At 35.2% G+C, this 20,332-nt stretch overlaps 1 protein-coding gene across 3 annotated transcripts in view; it reads right to left on the reverse strand.

Moving 5' to 3' along the window:
• MSR1 (macrophage scavenger receptor 1) overlaps positions 1-20,332 on the reverse strand; it is an 83,702-nt gene that overhangs the window by 37,914 nt on the left and 25,456 nt on the right. For all 3 annotated transcript variants that reach the window (XM_073017955.1, XM_007961718.3, XM_007961721.3), the window contains 3 exons: positions 18,144-18,330; positions 8,768-8,848; positions 3,163-3,243 (listed from right to left, as the gene is read on the reverse strand). In XM_073017955.1, coding sequence (XP_072874056.1) covers positions 3,163-3,243; positions 8,768-8,848; positions 18,144-18,330 — 349 coding nt within the window. The remainder of the gene's footprint in view (positions 1-3,162; positions 3,244-8,767; positions 8,849-18,143; positions 18,331-20,332) is intronic.

A 20,332-nucleotide genomic window follows, 5' to 3' on the forward strand; every position in this document is an offset into this window, starting at 1 on the left:
ACAATTATTGAACTTATTTCTAATTTTACCACCTTCTTCAGACTCTTTTTTTTTTTTTTTTTTTTTTTTTTTTTTTTTTTTTTTTGAGACGGAGTCTTGCTCTGTGCCCCAGGCTGGAGTACAGTGGCGCGATATTGGCTCACTGCAAGCTCCGCCCCCCCGGGGTTCACGCCATTCTCCTGCCTCAGCCTCCCGAGTAGCTGGGACTACAGGCGCCCGCCACCACGCCCGGCTAGTTTTTTGTATTTTTTAGTAGAGACGGGGTTTCATTGTGTTAGCCAGGATGGTCTCGATCTCCTGACCTTGTGATCCGCCCGCCTCGGCCTCAGGACAGACTATATTGTTCCTTCTTTTAGTCTGCAGTACAACCAGAGCAGCACCCGGCACTGCTGCTCACATCTCTACCAGATTGGTGTCTTTTAATAAGAAGTGATGTCCTAAGGATATGTTTTGTCAAGGGACTTATTACCTCTGCCCTTGTTTTTCTTTGTGCTTGATTACTTTTTCTCCGCTGTTTTTTCCCACCTAAACATAATGGCTTTCAAAATATAGTCCCTGGACCAATAGCATCACCTTCACCTGGAAATTGGTGAGGATGCAAGCCCAATCCCAGACCTACCACATCAGAAACTCTGGGGTGGAGTCCTGTAAGCTGTTTTAACACATCCTCGTGGTGATTCCAATGCCTCCTATAGTTTGAGAAACACAAACCTATAGAAATTCTAGACCTCTTTTAGTCTGACACTAACAAACACCACTTTCTATGTAACACATTTTCTTACGGTATGGAATTAATCACTCCGTACTCTCTACTTCCATGCAGCATTTTGCCCAACCTCACCAAGGCTGTTTACTTACCACATGGCATTATAGCTAATTGCTTATGCATTTTTTTCTGTCTCCAGCTCCTTCAGAACAGCAGCTGTGCTGTATTTATCTCCAGCACACAGTGACCCCTCATCAAGTTGTGTGGACTGGGTGAATGAATGAAATAATCCTCTCCAAAGCTAAACATATGTTTACCATTTGATCCAGCAATCACGCTCCTAGGTAAACTTGTGTCCACACAAAAGCCAGCACATTAATGTTTATAGCTGTTTTATGCATAATTTCTAAAACTTTTTTTTTTTTTTTTGAGTCACAGTCTCACTCTGTCACTCAGACTGGAGTGCAGTGGCATGATCTCGGCTCACTGTAACCTCTGCCTCCCGGGTTCAAGTGATCCTCACACCTCAGCCTCCTGGATAGCTAGCATTACAGGCATGTTCCACCATGCCTGGCTAATTTTTGTATTTTTTGGTAGAGACAGGGTTTCACTATGTTGGCCAGGCTGGTCTCAAACTGCTGATCTCAAATGATCCATCCACCTCAGTAATCTGCCTGCCTTGGCCTCCAAAAGTTCTAGGATTACAGGTGTGAGCCACCACGCCCAGCCTAAAACTTCGAAGCAACCAAAATGTCCTTTAATAGATGAATGGATAAACAAATTGTGGTAAATCCATACAATGGAAAACTATTCAGTAATACAAAGAAATGAGCGACCAGGCACAGTGGCTCATGCCTGTAATCCCAACACTTTGGGAGGCTGAGGCGGGCGGATCACAAGGTCAGGAGATCCAGACCGTCCTGGCTAATAGGGTGAAACCCTGTCTCTACTAAAAATACAAAAAATTAGCCACGCATGGTGGTGGGAGCCTGTAGTCCCAGCTACTTGGGAGGCTGAGGCAGGAGAATGGCATGAACCCGGGAGGCGGAGCTTGCAGTGAGCCGAGATGATGCCACTCCACTCCAGCCTGGGTGGCAGAGCAAGACTTCATCTTAAAAAAAAAAAAAAAAAAGAAAGAAAGAAAGAAATGAGCAATCAGACCATGAAAAGATATAGAGAAACCTTACATTCATATTGCTAAGTGAAAGAAGCCTGTCTGACAAAGCTACATACTATATGATTCCAACTATATGACATTCTGGAAAAGGCAAAACTACAGTCAGTCAAAAGATGAGTGGCTGCCAAGAGATGGTGGCAGGGGGGAATAGAGTTGGTGGAGCACAGGGGACCTTTCAGGCAGCGAAACTCTTCTGTCTAATACTGTAATGACATTATACCTCTGCTGAAACACATTAAATGTACAACACAAAGAGTGGCCACTAATGTACATTATAGATTTTGGTTAATAATGATATATCAATATTGGTTTATTAACAGTTACATATGTACCACACTAATGCAAGATGTTCATTATAGAGGAAACCATGTGTGCATGGGTGGTTTATGGGAACTCGCTATGCTTTCTGTGCAGTTTTTCTATAAATGTAAAACTGTTCTAAAAATAAAATGTATTTTTAAAATACCTCAGTGATAGGGACTCTATTCCTTTTATTTCTTTTTCTTATTTTTTAGAGACAGAGCCTCACTATGTTGCTCATGCTCGTCTCAAACTCCTGAGCTAAGCAATCCTCCCACCTCAGCGTCTCAGATAGCTGGGGCTACAGGTGCTCACCTCTGCACTTGGTCCGACTCTATTCTCTTGATGATTATTCACTTTGAAATTAGGAGACAGTAAGCCTAGCTCTTTCTAAAATTGCTGTTCAAAGTCTGCAATTCAAGCTTAGGCTACTGGCAGAACTGATGGAAATAATATCATCATGTGTGTACATTTCAAAATGCTGAACAACCCTGATGATTAAGCACTAGTAGATAATAGCAGACAATTTATTTTGCAGAGGATAGGATTTCAGACTTCTCTGTATTTTGCTAACTGTAACTTCACAAAGTCTGGCCGGTTGTGGTTAAATGAGTATTTATACTTTGCTCCTTTTTTTTTCTTTGCCAGTCTTTCAACTATCTTTGTTCAAAGATGGATATCATTGTTCGTGATGATTTATTATTGTGAAAAGTTTATAAATCCTGTGTGTTTTTTTAAATGATTTTCCTTTGGGATATAGAAACTTTCCTCAGGTGAACAGAAGTCAGTTTCAAAAATGTGATTTCAGAAATCATTTTTAGACCACAAAATGTGAATACTAGTACTCACACAATGACCACTTTTTATCATCCAAGAATTTAAAAATATATATACTACATATATAACATTATGTATATATGTAAATTATTTGGTGTTTCTTCTACATATTCTATAAAGAAAATACACATTATCATAATACCTGGCCTTCCAGCATATCCTGGGAGTCCTCGACTTCCAGGAAAGCCAATTGCTCCCCGATCACCTTTAAGACCTGGAGGACCTACATTATTAATGAAGAAAAAAAGGAGGTAATAATTCATTTTCATACAGACTTGAGAGTATAATGAAAACATCTAGTTCTATAAGTGAATATGAAATTAGAGAATCTCCAAATGAAGGAATAGTATCTTTCCTAAAATGTATTGTTTGACATTGAAAGATAATATAAGCCATAAATATAAACTTTAGTACATTCAGCACATTGTAGCTATTCAAAAAATAACATATTGTTAGTAGAAATAAAAGCACATTAGAAAAAAATAGATCTTGGAGTTTTAACCAGAAGACTTATGTAGTCAACCAGTAATCATCAAATGGCAGGATTTTGCTGTAGCTGAAATGACAACTTTAAAATGTATAAGCTAAAAATTGAATTCTTAAGATTCGCCTTAGAAAAAAATACAACTCAAGCAATGTAAAGTATCAGTGAGTGTTTATAAAATAAATTGGTGTCTTGGCTCTGAAATATATTACTTTATCTATCATGGACCTCTTCTTACATATTTCATTGTAATCCCATTGTAAATAAACATAAACACACACACACACACACACGATACACAGATTTACTTACGAGTATGTACTATATACTGAAACAAATCTAGGGTTTTATATGCTTAAATTAAAACTGAAAATGGCTATTTTTTTACCCAATATTACTATGGTGATCATAACAACTACATACAAAAGAAAATGTTATATTCCTATGAAATAAAATATTTTGTCCTAGAGTTCAGTGGTTCTTGATAAACTATTGTAACAGTTTCGGCATCTTATTTTGTGTCATTATCAATTCAGAGAGATCTCATTCACCCAGTTTCACTTGATCCCTTGGGGAGGCACATTGTAAGAAATTGATTACACATCTTTTCCCAATACCAGCATTTTGGAATATTACTTTTAGTTCATAAGTTCCAGAAGACAGGGCTTATATATATTAAATATATTTTAAAAATCTTTTCTTGAGGTTTATTAATAGAGACACCTAAAACTGGGCTAACTTCCCTCTAAGAAGTGCTCAGTTTAAGAAGTATATTATTCTTAATAGTAAGAAATATTATTTAACCCAGTATAAAACTTTGATTCCAACAGAAATTAAGCAAACTTCCAAAGCAATAAAGTGATAAACTATGTTTAGAACGATTGCTCCCAAAGCAATAAAGTGATAAACTATGTATAGAAATATTAGTAAAGTCAGGACATTTCAACTCAATTTAATTACAAAGTAGTATATATTGGCTGGACTTCATAGTACACAGCCGAACAAAGACCTAACATCTGTTCTCAGTACACGCTGATTAATATTTATACCTTCCTTCACTATGTAAGCAAGGTAGTGAGACTTCTGCACCTGTGGTTACTGAGACCTGTCATTCAAATTTACAAATAAAAACACTGAGAGTAAATTCTGCCAATTTAAAAAATTCGAAAACATTCCCCTACTCTTTGTAGAGTGCCATTCACAAGTAACCTCCACTTTTACTATTTCCTTCATTAATTCAAGAAATATATATTGTACCAGTCTCAGTACATTCCTGGAGTTAAAAATATTCTTATCCAAACAGATCTTCCAGAGTAGAGAAACAATGAGAGACAGATAGTGAGAAAGGTAGCAAAGAAAGACGGTAATTTGGGGGTTATAATTTTAGAAAAACTGGGTAATGGAATAGAGAATGCCATGGTGCGTGCTTTAGACAGGAGCATCAGAGAAGCCCCTCCAATGCTGACTTCTCAAGTACCTTACAGTGATGCTCAGAACACAGCTGTTCAACTAAAACTCAAGGTTGTTCAACTACAAATCAAGTACATTTTCAATGGGTGAGCAAATAAGTCTGTAAATGAAGCATATGAGATACTTTCATAGAAATCAGGCAGTCATAGAGCTAGCTCTGTTCTGGGAGATGGTTAAGCAGACTCTATATGGCCTATGGAGTTATGTGACTTGTTTGTTTAATGATGTTTGAAAATGTTGTCCCCAAAATATAAGCACCGCTGTTGAGCTTTACTGCATACGATCAGATTCCCTGAGGCTTTCAGGAGGCAATTAACTAATTTTCTACAATAATCTGTGGCAATGGGAAAGGGTCTGGCACCTACTTCTAACTCATGGACAATGTAAGAACAATTACACAGAATCTCAGCCATGGGATGTTCCAAGAGACATTAGACATCATCCAATCAGAATCCATCATTTTACAGAGATAGTTCCATAAGATCCCACTGATCAAATCACTTACATAAAGCTGGTCTGATAATTATTCACACATCCTAGGTGTCCTGCTCTGTTCTGGCTCCTTTTTGCAATGTAGCAGACTGGTTAAGGGCATGGATTCTGCACTCATGCCCATTGGGGTTCAAATACCAGCTTTGCCACTTACCAGTTGCTGACTGACCTCGAGCAACTCATTTAACCTCCCTGCGCATTGCACCTGTAAAATGGGTGTATTATTTGTTTCCGCATCATCAGGCTGATATGATAATTAAAAGAGCTCATACATGTAGACCACTTAGAAAAGTGCCTGACATGTAATGAATACTTTGTAAATGTTAGCTTTTCTTGTTCTCCTCTCCCTCCTCCTCATCCTCATTATTTTCACCAGCCTGTTGTAAAGGCTTCTAAATTTAGTTTTATTTAATGATATGTACACAGTTAGCAGTGACACTGTTTGATTCATTGGCACCATTTGTTACCTTCAGAAGAAACCCGCTTTCAACACTCAGGCATAGAGCGACAGCCTGGAGCCAGGCAACGTTCCTTACTCAGGTGTATATTTAGGGATCCTGTCCTTGTTGAAGCCTGAGGGAGAGGCCTTCTTGGGCCAGAGCCTATGAGAAGGGGTGGGCCAGGGTAAAGATATATATGGATATAAACATTAATAAAATATGGTTCCTCTCTTCCAATATCCATGGTTAAGATGAGCTTTATATTCTCTTCCGGAGGCACGATTCCTATGGTGGAAAATTCAGACTATGTAAGGAAAGTAAATAGTATTGGTTGATGATGAAAAGTCTGCAGCCAGAGGAGCCTTCAGTTCTCTCCCAGGGCATCTCATGTAGATAGCCCCTTTCATGCCTACAGGTCAAACTACCTTGTTATTGATCACATGGACATAAACAGCTCCTTAGATGGCCCACCCAGAGATTCCTTTAGAAAAGAAAGTTGTTTCTCCTTCAAAACATTGTTGTCATGGGAAAACAACTCTAAAATCGGCCCCTTAAAAGGAATGCACGTGAGATCAAAAATCCTTGATCATGATATTTGCCTCACTTATATTATTACTTATCATCCTGGAAGCTCTGTGAATTCAGAGATTCTGTATCTGTTTACACATGCTCTACAGGGTAGTGTAGAACACCAGGCCTGGAGAAAGTGCTCACCACATATTTTTTGAGTGAAAGGTGATAGGCCATTCTCCCTAGCATGCTTTCAAGGAAATAGTCCTCTAAAATAAATTTGTTCTTATTTGGGGAATAAAGCATATGTAAACATAATATCCACCGCAGTATGTCAGTCATAATTCTATGATATTTAATGTATTAGTTATTTGAGGCTACTAGGACAGCCATTTAGGTTTTTGCAGATATTTGCATCATGATTGTAAGTCTAGATGAGTTTGATTTGGTCAAGCTGAGTTTAGTAGACTCAAATGGATGGACAGATGGGGACGTGATAAACCTGCTCAATTTAGAAAGTAGAATTACTATGATTGTCCATCATATACTCTTTGCTTCCTGATTTCAGTATCAAATATGAGGCAGTTAGACAATCTGGTGGAGAAATGAACAGAATGTAGCAAGTAATCAGGGAATAATTCATTAGGAAAGATGCCTGATATTTTGAATACTTTTCTTGCAGGGCACCAAACTAAATGGTAACCTGATACCCTAAAAGAGTCATTTGATTACCCCAGGAACTCGACCTGTCTTTTATGAGGAACTGGGTAATGCCTATTTGTGTAAATGAGCAGTACCAAAAGCAACAAATTATGACATCACTTTTTACCCTGTAAATTTAAACCATGACAAATTGTAAATTTACAATAAAAAAAACAAAATCAAAGACACAAGCTGAAATGTACACATCCTTCTATTTCATATATTCATAGTTCAGAAACAGCTGCAGAAGATTTTCCCAAGATGAAGCATTGTATGGCAAGCTGTAGCCCAGACTGAACTTCTATGGTTGAGTTATAGAGCTCTGACAATTGCAATTTGCATGGAGGAGCTAACAGACCCTTGGCAACAGTAGTCTGGCAGCAGATTTAATACTGATCATTTCCCCTGCTTATGACATTAATGCAACATTGTTAGTATCTGCTTCGCATTAGTCAAGTAGAAACGCTTTCCTGAATAAAAGTTCTTTCCTGGTAAGGCATTCAAAAGCACACCAATGCCAATACCATCTGACTTGGCCTATTATATATATGGGGAGGATTGCTATTTTATATACATAATATAAAACACATGTACCTGGATGTATCATCTATCTTCCCATATAATATGCCACATACACAACACACACTATATATGTACATACATATACATATATCTGCTTAGGTAGGTATCAAGTTCATGCTTTTCATTGTCAAAAATTACTTTTCTGATGTGACCAGGGCTAGTCAATACATTGATCAGAAAGAAGAAGCTTTTATATAATCAAAAGACAGAAAAGTAAGATGAAGTACATGGTATTTAGACATTTTTTGGTAACAGAAACCATTCTAGTTATAATTAGAGCTTGCAACGTACTTCCAATCATCAAACAGCAAGCAAGATATTTGATTTCTAGCCAAGGCTAACATGACAATCATGTTATTATCTTTTTTATTTTTTCAAGCAACGAAAGTTCATGTTCTCTCTTCTGTGTCTTCTATTGTCTTTTTCCAAAATATTTCTTTCAATGTTATAACTTAGAGGAAAACAATTTGAAACAGTTTTGCTCTTAGTAAAGCACAGAGAATGACTGTCAGCAAAGGTAAATGTCATCCATATTTTAGCCAATATTTACATTCAGATTTCATTAGTTTAAACAGATATATTCGAAATACTACATAAGAAATACAGTCCAATTTGCTTGTGATTCATAACTCACTACTAGTATGAGTTTTTATGTCTTAAAAATGAGATAGCTTGCAAATGTGAAGATGATATATTCAGTGCAAAGATAATTTTTGTACTCTCCTTCACATATGATCTAAGGTTGGGTCTGCTTTATACTGTTTGCTGTCTATTATATACATGTCACTCTCGAGACTTATGAACAATTCCATTTGGTTGTTCTGGTTAAAGCATTTATTTTCTTCAAAAATCATGAGTAATGCTTATCATTCAATATATGATATGATGAGGCTACTACAACAGTTACCACCCCCCACCAACATTCACACACACACACACACACACACACACACACACACACACACACCCTCTGCAGGATATAAATAAAATAGCGATCCTCCCCTACACATGTACCTGGATGTACATCATCTATCTTCACGGTATACGATTAGCTATAATTGCCATACCTACTGGACCTGGAAATCCTCGTGGACCACTTTCTCCAGTGGGACCTCGATCTCCTTTTTCACCTGGGGGTCCGGGAGGACCTTTAAAAAATTACAGTTATTGGTCACAGTCATAAAACATAGGAAAAGTGGGTTAGTCATCTGTCAATATACTTATATAAGGAAATCCAAAGTCTTTTATTTGTTGTGCAATAATATAGAAAATGTATAAGACCAAACTTCATGAATGGAGGAGTATTCTGCTATTCGGGAATATAATGCCTTGTGCTAATAAGGATGACATTGCCTCAAAGCAAACAACCTAACAATATATTAAATGTGAGTGTGCCTAACACTCTTCTATGTTCTGAGAACCTGGGGGCAGAGAAAAGACAGCAGGCTGGCACAGTCGCATTAGCGTTGTACACATCCTAGACAGTTAGACGTTGAGTTAGATATAATATGCAGTTAACTACTATATGGAAAGTCTATAAGTAAGAACTGAAAAGACATTTGTGATACCCTCAAGGGAAAGGAAAATTCACACACAGTAGACAACCAGAAGCACTTCGTTGGAACTGACCATAAACTCAGATATTTGTCAGTGAGCTGGAGATCGGCGTGCATGGTGATGGTTGAAGTCTTCATTGAGAAAGTAGGATAATGAGGGGTATTTTCAAGAACGAAGAGAAGGGGAAGGAAGACAATTCTTAGGGAGTGGGAAAGGTATGAGGAAATGCAGGAAGATGAAAATGAGTAGAGGAATTCTTTTTTCAAGTACAATCCTAAGTCGAATTCCTAGATTGGTATAGATGCTATAAACAATATGGAGACACTGCTAGGAAAACTTCGCTCTCATCATTTTTGTCAGGTGGCTCTCCTGAGAGCTGTGATTAAACAACACCGATTTAGTCATTTGTATTTTCTGTGTCCAGCAAAACAGATACCTGGTCATCACGTCTTTAAAATGATTATACTTAGCATGTCTTTAGAACTCAGAGGTAATCCTACCTACATACCATGTTCCATATGGAGTACAGAGGACAAATACTCTCTTCTTTATTTAAAGAAGAACACTTAGTTTCCTTTTCAACACCAAAAGAAAGAAACAGAAAGAAACATTATTCCATAGATTCACCACAGAATAAGGAAATAGTGATATTTTAAAGGAAACATTTTCATTTGTTACTGTCTGGTCACATACATGGTCCAAGGAAAACATACAATTATATACAGCATCCCTGGTTAGAATGCACTTGTTTACAAATTTTAATCAGGTGGGAGGTATAATACCTGAAGAAATCTAAGAGGGGGCCACATAAATAAATAAAGATTATCTCATGAATAAGTATATTTTGTCCATTTTCTTGTTGCTTATTTTGACATCATTGACTCTACTTCTGTCTATTCCTCTGGTATGTCCCATTTTCAAGGTACAATTTGGGTTTTAGAGGCTCAAGACATCATTACTCTTCTCAATAGAATGCCCCTTTCTCTTCATATGCAGCAATGGACGCACATTTAATTGTATTTTTACAAAAAAAGCAACTCTACTTACAGGAAACATAAAAGCCTAGAAAAGCCATGAGGAAAAATATAATTCGTAGTTGTATTATTTTAACTAAAGATCTTTAACACTTCTTTCCTAAGTGTGTATGTGTATTTTTTTCCACATAATCGTCATGCAAACAACATACTACCGGGCTTTTAGAAATTAACCAGGGTATTATAATTTAAGGTACAGCTTAATTGTTGTGAGACATATATTCAAGTGCTGCACAAGAAATGCCGGGTTTCTATATCAAAGGGAATTTGTATGTGCTCCCTATTCTCTGCAGAAGAATGTAGTACTTCCCAAGAAAAGGGGTTTAACCTGCATAACCATGAACACAGCTGCATCCATTCATCACTACATAGTGATGAATCAGAGGGGAGGGGGGCAAGCAGGACAGACATTCAATTTGCAACCTAAATTTTGTTGAACTAATTGAAGGGAAGCACAGTGATAGTATTCAAGGACGGTGTTTGGAAAAAAGTGCACAAGCAAAGATTTCAGTTTAGTAACTAAGGATCCAAAGCAAGACTCAGACATTCCAGGAAAAACTAGAACATGAAACAAGAAGAAACAAGGGACACAGAGAATAGATCTAGACTCTTAGCCTCTGAGATGGACTTCTCACCATTTCTTTGGTAAACAAGAGATGGAAGGAACTCTCCTAATTACTAACTATCCTTTCAATTATACTACATGTAATTATGAGAACTGCATACAGCTTTAATTTTGGAGTATTAGTTCAATCACAGCAAATACATCTGTGTTATTTTACAAAATTTGGAGTTAAAGATCCCTCTCTGTATTTTTATATAAAAATACTGATACCCGGTATTCGAATTCTAGAATAAGAAAAACAGGTAAAGCTTTTTGTTAGAGTTCTAACTAGGCGTGTTGAATGTACATTTTTATTGTTATTCTATTCTTCACGTAACATTAATCTTACTTATTATGTTTCATTTTTGTATGTTGTTATAGCTCTTTTACTGTTTCTAACAAAATGTTGGAAGGATCTCAATAAATGTTTTAGGTGTCTTTTAGATACATTGAGGGAATGAAATAACAAATTAGATACCACTTTACTCTTAGTTTCTGATGCAGAACTTTTCAGAACAATATCCACTACCTTGCCACCTTCCAAAACTAACCTCCTCTCCATTCCCATTGTAGCTCACGTCTTCACCGTCACACGGCTGGATTATTGCTGGAGCTTTTTTATCTGGTCTGAATGCGTTTTGTCTATTTCATCTCTATTTCCCTCAGTGTTGGCTTTCTTCTTCTTTTTGATAAGAATCTGTTTTGCAATGTCTCCATCAAATTAAGGAAATGCAGTAATCTATTCTGCCATATTATGGAAAAAGGAATAAAGACTCAGAGTCTCTTGTAGTCACCTTCTTTGTTCGTAGTTTCCATTCAGTCTTTTCAAAATTTTGTTCCATATCGACATAATAACTGCCTCGTGGCATCAATAAATGGACAAAAATGCTACCTGTCAGCTCCCTTGCTGATATATGTCATAAAAACTGGGTTAATATTGGCCAAAATATATGATTTACTCGAGTTCAATAAGCCATAGAATTTACATTATTTTTCATCTTTAATATTTTCAATTATAGTTATAGGAATAATTCACAAATACTATCACAATAATCTGCCATAAAGAATTACCTTTATAAAACACATGCACAAAATCTACTATTTAGCTTCCTCCATGATCATTTCTTAAAAAGGAAAATTAAGATTTCTATATAACCACAAAAAAGTACTGATATATAATATGAATACTGTGATACTCATCAATATCATAGATCAAAATTACCCAGTTTACTAGAAAAGCAAACCCAGGCATATCATATCATTTAAAATCCTCAGAAAACATAGCACTAATGATATCTGACTAAGTTTCCAGAGCTATGCTTCTCTAGTTTTTATTCATTACAAGCATTAATTTTCTTCGTTTTCAATCTTGTCTCATATTCAGATCATCATAAAAATCCGCCACATCTTCTAGTCTATTGCTGCCTAAACCTGCATCTTTTTTCTCTAGTTTTCATTCTCATTGATTTAGATATGTTTAATCTGGAAGACACTTTAAATATTGTTTAACTAAACATATTTATAGAGGGTCAGAGAGTGACTTGCTCAGGGTCTTAAAGCTAGTCGGGTAAAATCAGAACTAGAACGTTTCATTTCTTTCCCAACATCCTATGCTACCACGTTCTAAATTTAATGGACTTCGTTTTCCGTATCTTTTCTTCCATTATTCCTGAGCTGAGTTTTTTCTTTACACAGTGGTTAGATAAACTCACAATTCAGGTTTTTTCCTTTTGTTAAGTGTTCGGTTTTTGTTGTTGTTGTTGTTGTTGTTTTCAGAGATGGAGTCTTGCTACTTTGCCTAGGCTGGTCTTGAACTCCTGGGCTCAAATGGCCCTCTTGTCTCAGTCTCCCAAAGTGCTGGGATTACACTGTCTCAGCCTCCCAAAGTGCTGGGATTACATTGTCTCAGCCTCCCTAAGTGCTGGGATTACAGGCATGAGCCTACAGTCCAGCTGTTAAAATCTCGGTAATTAATTGTACAAAACTCCAAATTCAAATGTCCTCAGTTGCTTTTTCATTTTCTCTACTATAAAAATCAATATTTCTTTTTTGGTGCTCTTATATCCTAGGAAGCCAATATATCTAAAATCTTTCCAAGTAAACAAAATGTTAGCTATTCTCACCACAGAGCCATATTATATTTCATTTCTCTTAAATAACTTTCTCTAGAGTTCATTTTTGCTTCTTTAAATCATGTTATCCCCAACTCTCCACCAAACTCTACTTCACCATTTCCACAATGAAATTGTATGTAGTGCTTTAAGAGTCTAATTATTATAACGACTTGAGAAATGTATTAAAAATCTTTGTCTCTTTTAACTGTATAATTATTTAGTGATTATTAATACAAGGGAAGAGAGAACACAAAGTAATTACACTCATCCTACAATCAACACATGATAAAGGATAAAGCACTCATTAATTTCTAAAATATGCTTCTTAAGTTATAATTTAATTAATATATATTTTTCGGCTAGGTGCTATAAGAGATATAAAGAATAGTTTCTAATTGAAGTAACTTGTGTCCAGGAAGAGTTAACACTGTTCTGGAAGAGAATATGAGACACTTTTAAACTTAACTATCACATTAAGAATTCTCTTGTGAGAGAATACTTAATGTTCTGTATTAAGACAGAAATAAATGTCAGCTGGGCCTTACTATTGGTAGAACCAGCAAAGGTTTCATGTGAGAGGTAGCATCTTAGATGGACTTTGAATGATAAATAAGATATTTTCGAATACAAATCGAAGAGAAAATATTTCAAATAAAGGAAAATACATGAGGCAGCATGCACAAAGTACTGGGTGCATTCGAATCACAGTCAAATTAGTTGAAATATTTGATATACAAAAAAGACAAGGGAGGGAATGAAGGATTCAAGATTAGTTAAGAGACACACTGAAGAAGACCTTGAGTACTACAGGCAAAATAGTATGTCTAATGAGGCGGCAACAGAAAGTCTTTATGCAATCTAAGACTTGTTTTAGGAAGGCTGTAATCTACAAGGGTGCAAAAAGTATTACAGTCTGGGCAGGAAACAACTGCAACTCTGGCAAAGAAGTGATAAGAATAATTTATATGAAGATATAAAGAAATGACAAGGGAATAGAGAATACAGAATGGTGAGAACTAATAGTGGTCTTGGGAGATATAAAATAATTAAAATTGATAGCTTGCAAACCAGGAAGAATGACACTGCTATAACAGAGTGTAACTTGCTAAGAAGAAAGTGTGAGTTTCACTTATTCACTCAACACATATATAATTGCTCTCCCACTATTTTCCAGGCACTCTGACAGGCATTGGGAATGCAGAGGTAGACAAGAAGGAGAAGACTTAACCTCACAGAGCTCACGTTCTACCGGAGAAGATACAAGATAAACAAGTAAGCAAATGTACAGATGACATAATTTCATATAGTGGTAAACACTATGGGGAGATTAAAGGAAATCATGGTAGAGAGAGATGGGGGAGGTTAGAGTGAGAATGGTGGAAGGTAGAGGAGGTAACTTCAAGTGGAGCCAGGAAGGAGTAGGGATATAGAGAAGAACATTTCAAGAGAAAGAGAAAATGTCTAATGTTCATTGTGGACAGCATGAAATGAAACAAGCACTTTCTCTTTATTAACTTTTACTTGTTCATGGCACTTAATTCTTCCACATTTCCAAGCAAGTCTGAAGGATGACAGAGGGAAGATTTAGAAAATTAGGGCAGAGAAGTAGACAGGTGACAGAACAAGTAGAAGTTTAAATTTTATCCCAAGTCTAATGAGAAGATATTAGAGGATTTAAGCACGAGAGAGAAAAGACACATCTAGTGTAAAGAGAGAAACCACACAACCACACATATCTAGTAATTTGTGTGGGTTTTCTTAAATAGCATTGTTGTTTGTTTGTTTGTTTGTTTGCTCTATTTAGAATGGACTAAGAGCAGAGGCAGGGGAAAGCAACTGAGAAAGGGATACCAGACTGGGATATGGTTGCTTGAATGAGAGTAGTAATAGAGAATAAGAAGAAGCTTGATTTGAGATATTGTATGAAATAAGAATTAGTAGGATTTACAAATGGATTACATAGAGAATGAGAGCAGGGAAGTCAAAGACAGCTTCCAAGATCATGGAGTGAGCAGGTGGTTGGAAAATGACAAAACCATCAAAAAGACTGAAAATGCAACAGATTTGGGGAGGTGGATGGGGGTGGCTAGTTAAGAAGCGAGGATTTCATTTTGAATTTGTAAAGCTTTGGACATTTATTTGAAATCCAAAGTGGAGGTATCCAGTTGTTAGAGAAAAATCTGATTAATTCAAATTTTTCTTTATCATCTGTTTCACTATGATAAATACTATATGTGATATTTATTCTGTATAAGCAAGCTATAAAATACAACAATAATGAGAATATCCTTGCAACATCACAATCCAAGAATTCGGTATCTACCTAGATGTTCCCCCTTCTCATTCATCTATTTCCTTTTCACAGATAAACATTATCCTGAATTTTGTGTTTATTATTTTCTTAAATTTTAAAACAACCATTCTATTACATATTTATGTGTCTGTAAATTTACATTATTTAATTTTACTAACTATAAGCATTAGAAGTAAAAATTATCTATATATCGTTTTCTCAGACTTGTTTTTATTTTTATTTTTTCATTGTCATCACTTGATTATTAGGCTTCTTAATTTTCTCAAACTAATGTATTTGAAATGAAATCACATGAAGTTCTTAGTTCTGTTTTTCAAGTTGCTAATGATATAAAATGATATAATATATAAAATGATATCTACCTAGATGTTCCCCCTTCTCATTCATCTATTTCCTTTTCACAGATAAACATTATCCTGAATTTTGTGTTTATTATTTTCTTAAATTTTAAAACAACCATTCTATTACATATTTATGTGTCTGTAAATTTACATTATTTAATTTTACTAACTATAAGCATTAGAAGTAAAAATTATCTATATATCGTTTTCTCAGACTTGTTTTTATTTTTATTTTTTCATTGTCATCACTTGATTATTAGGCTTCTTAATTTTCTCAAACTAATGTATTTGAAATGAAATCACATGAAGTTCTTAGTTCTGTTTTTCAAGTTGCTAATGATATAAAATGAGACAAAATATTAAAATCATGAAATAGAGCTTAACAGACATGGAAGCTGGAATGAGAACATCCAATATGAATTTTATGTGAGTTACAGAGGAAAAGAGAGAAAGAATTGTGAAGAAGCAACAGTCAAAGTGAATGAAGCTGGTTATATTCACAAACTGATAGACATAAATCTACTAATATAAGAAGTACAACAAATGTTAAATGGATAAATCATCAATACAAAAACACAGATAAGTAGAACTGCAGATATGAAAGACACAGAGAATGACAAACTGATCGGTGGCAGTCATTTTAAGAACCATAAGAAAAGCTTGAAGCCAGGGGACTAATATTTTCAGCACACTGATGGAAGTAATCAAAATAACAGTCAACCTAAGAAGTGTGTATGTAGTACAACAATTTCAAAGATCAAAACCAAATAGAGAAAATGAAATCAGAATGTTTCACTATCAATTTACTTTCACTAAATGAACTTCCAAAAGATATATTTCATGCAGAAGCAAAATAATCCCAGAAGAAATGACTGAGGTGCATGTAGAAGGGAGAACAATTGGTAAATTCATGGGCAAATTTAAATAAATATTTGTTGTGGGTGAGTGATGACCATCTGAGCCAGTGGTGCAGAGTTAAATAATTAACCAAGATGGTTATAGATAAAGAAAGACAGATTTATTAGCCAAAGCAGGAAAATACGTTGCAAGGAGGCAATGAGCAGGCCAGCAGAAGAGAAACTGATTGCCAGGAAACAAAGGTTTGCTGAAGATTTTATAGAATAGTGTTTATACCATATGCTGAAGAGAGCTTGTGCAGTACTGATAAGCCGAGGTTACAGTGGGTTAACTTGCAGGTATCTGGTGATAAGTTTCATGCAGGAAGGACCTACACATTCTGGACCACGAAGAAAGGCAGATTTATAGCTTATCTTCTTTCTCTTTTTGCTTTCCCTGGTCCTACCAGCCTGACTACTTTTCCCTAATTAGGGCTCCACAATATTGTCTGTATAAAAAAAGAAAAATAATATTGACTAAGTTCTCAATTAAAAAAATTAAGTAGAATGAGCTATACAAAAATATTAGCAGGAAACTAGGGAAAAGAATAATCAAAGCATTTTCAGTTCCTTGTGTATTTTAGGATGAACGTTAAGATACTGATCAACTACAGACTTCAAGATAAATGTTAAGGTCAACAATCAATAAAAAATAGAAATATACTACAAAGTTTCTAAAACCTTTTTGGTAACTTTGGTAGAGAGAAAAATTCACCAAGAGAAAAATCTTTGTTGCCAAAAGTGGCAATAAAGGAAAGCAAAAGAAACATAAAATAAACTGGAGAAAACCAGAGCACAAAATAAGAGAGTGGAAATAAATACAGTCAAAAGAGATGGTCAGATTATATATTTTTTAGAAAGAAAAGGTAAGTGTTCATTACAAGAGACAAACCTAAAATAAAGGATAACAAAAGGCAAAAGGTTGCGGTGAAAATATAGAAAAATACCTGCAAATTGTTGAAATCAAAATATAGAAAAAAATCTCTAATGTAAAGCTAAAACCAAAATATCTAAAATGTAAAGCCAAAACTGAAAGCATATATATATATATCTTTGGTAATATTGATAGAGAGAAAAATTATTATATATTCTATATACATATATAGGCAAGATTTAGTTCACCTTTTTTCACTAAGAGGTGCTGCAGAAGAAATGGATAAATCCATCATTATTTTGGAGAGTTCAAAGGATCCTTTTAATTAATAATACAGTCAGGTAAGAAGTTAAAAAGACTGAAAGTTTTAAAAAAACAATATTAACAAGCTTGGTTTGTGAACATGTGAAGAAACTTGTAATTACAGAAAACTTGCATACAGTACTTATGAGGTAGTTTTTAGCAATGAGAAAATCATTAGACCTTAAGATATATTTGGCTTATCCTTTTCTATTTAAATGACACCCGGCCACTGGTTATCGTACCCTGTCTTGATCTGATTTTAATATTCTTTCCTCTGGGTATCTGCAGTACATATATGCTCAAAAACTATTTATTTCAAACCACAGGATTTCAAATATGAAATCTCTGCATGTATCAGTATATTTTAATATATGTCATTTTCTGGAGGAATGACGAGACATTTTACCTTGAATTAAAGTGATATTTCTCAAGGTCTGAGAATGTTCCCAGTCTTTCAGTCTGAGATCATTGGTGATGTTATTCAGTACTTTCACTTCTCCTTTTATTTCCTGTTCCAAATGCACTTGTTCTTCTTTCATAGCCATAATTTCTGCTGATACATTGTAAACACGCTCCTCTAATTTACTGATTTCCTGTAAGACACAAGTAGGCATTCACAACCTTTTACATACATAATTATCAAATATGAAAGTTCAAGAAACCCTCAGAGTTCAGGTTTTTAAAAACATATGACAGGAATTTTATGGAATAAAAATATGGAGATTAGAAAACTGTTTTGAAAGTAGTAATTCTTTAATCAAGAAACATTTCCTCTTTTGACTGAATGGCTGAATGTTTATAATCACAACCCCTTTCAAAAAATCAATTTAATATATCTATGAGATGTTTCTATTCCCATATATAGAGATGTCAAAATGCTAACAAAATTAAATAAACATCATAAGGTTTTAATTTATCTGAAGTAAAATGTCTTCATACTGTACTTAGAGTGGCAACATATTCAAATTCCATCCATTTGATAGATTTATACGGGAAATTGTTTTATAGTAATAAGCAAAGTTTAATGTCATAAGCCTCAGTGGTGATGAACATTGACAATAGATTTTCATACCCAATAAAACCTCAAACTCGCATATTAACAGTGCTTTCCCTTCAATTTGCATTGCCTCTGTATTTGAGGCATTATGATTTTGTGTCTTCAAATATATATTTATTTTGTGTTTATTTATACATATGCATTCATAGACTTAGAGTGTGAAAAAGAGAGAGGATCTTCCTATATCCTGGAATATGCTTTTATATTTTACTCAATAATATATTAAGGATATTTATCTATTAAAATACTTTAGAGACTGACATTTTCAGTAATTTAGTGGAATTGAATCTATTTCTCAAAATTTACTTAGGATTCCTATTCATAGTGTTTTCAGCTGTGCACTTTTCTACAACTGTAAACAATGCTGCCATGAACGTCATTTTAAATGTATTTATGTACTGATGTAAGTACTTCTATGGAACATCTTCCTGGAAGCGGATTTGACCAAAAGGACTAAACATTAAACAGTATTTTTGTTCAACCATTGCTGTACTGCTCTCCAAATATATGCGACCATTTTTCTTCCTCTTACTGCGTGTCAGTGTCTACTTTTTGCAGCTAAATACTGGGTACCATTAATATATTTAAATTTGCATAATAAGAGTAGGTACATAGCAAATAATTATTATTTAACTTGTTTTTCAAATTATAATGAGGTTAAAGCATCCAGTCATTCAATTTCTGACAATTAATATTTATTAATTTTTCTTTTAGACCCTTTGCTTGGTTTTCTCTTTTGGTGTTGGGCTTTCTCTTTTTGACGAACCAAATCTTCTCATCTATTCTGGTAATAATTTTTGTCTCTCTGTTCCACTTGTATCCCATTTTCTGTCTTCATTGTATGCTTTATCATTGTGTTAAGTACTCCTATGTTCTAAAGTTGGTAAATACTCATTTCCCATTTGCACATGGAAATAAGCCCGTGGTATATTTTTCTTTAATCCAGATGTAAAGAGAAAATTACACTCTCTTGAGCTGGACTGGACTAGACAAGCTGAGGTGAGAGGATCAAGATGGTCAGGAAGTAAGACCTTTGAAAATGAATGTGCATCTAGATTTGCCTCTTCAATGACACTATACTTAAGCAGAGAGGCTTATCAGCTTTCATTGCTCTAACTGTGCCTTCTTCCAAACGAAACCTTATTCTAGATTAGAATTTCTCTGTCCTGCACCTCCTCCTTCCCTGACCATTTGACATTTTCTGTACATACCATCATCGCAATAAAGGTGAAATGGTGAGCATGGATGTTTGTAGAGCACACCACCATGATAAATACACTTGACTTAATTTAGGTGGCTAAAAATTGCTGCAAGTATGTTGGGTAGTTCTAGACATTCAGCATAAAGTGTTAAGGAACTAGAAAGTGATTTTGCTTCCTAGAAACCAGGAATCACTCAGCTTTTTCATCATACCGAAAAGCTGAGGCTACTTTTTATTTTTATCTTTTTGAGATGGAGTCTCACACTGTCACCCAGGCTATAGTGCAGTGGCATGATCTCGGCTCACTGCAACCTCCGCCTCCTGGGTTCAAGTGGTT

The sequence above is a fragment of the Chlorocebus sabaeus genome, chromosome 8 (assembly GCF_047675955.1).
Source record: "Chlorocebus sabaeus isolate Y175 chromosome 8, mChlSab1.0.hap1, whole genome shotgun sequence".
Lineage (NCBI taxonomy): Eukaryota > Metazoa > Chordata > Mammalia > Primates > Cercopithecidae > Chlorocebus > Chlorocebus sabaeus.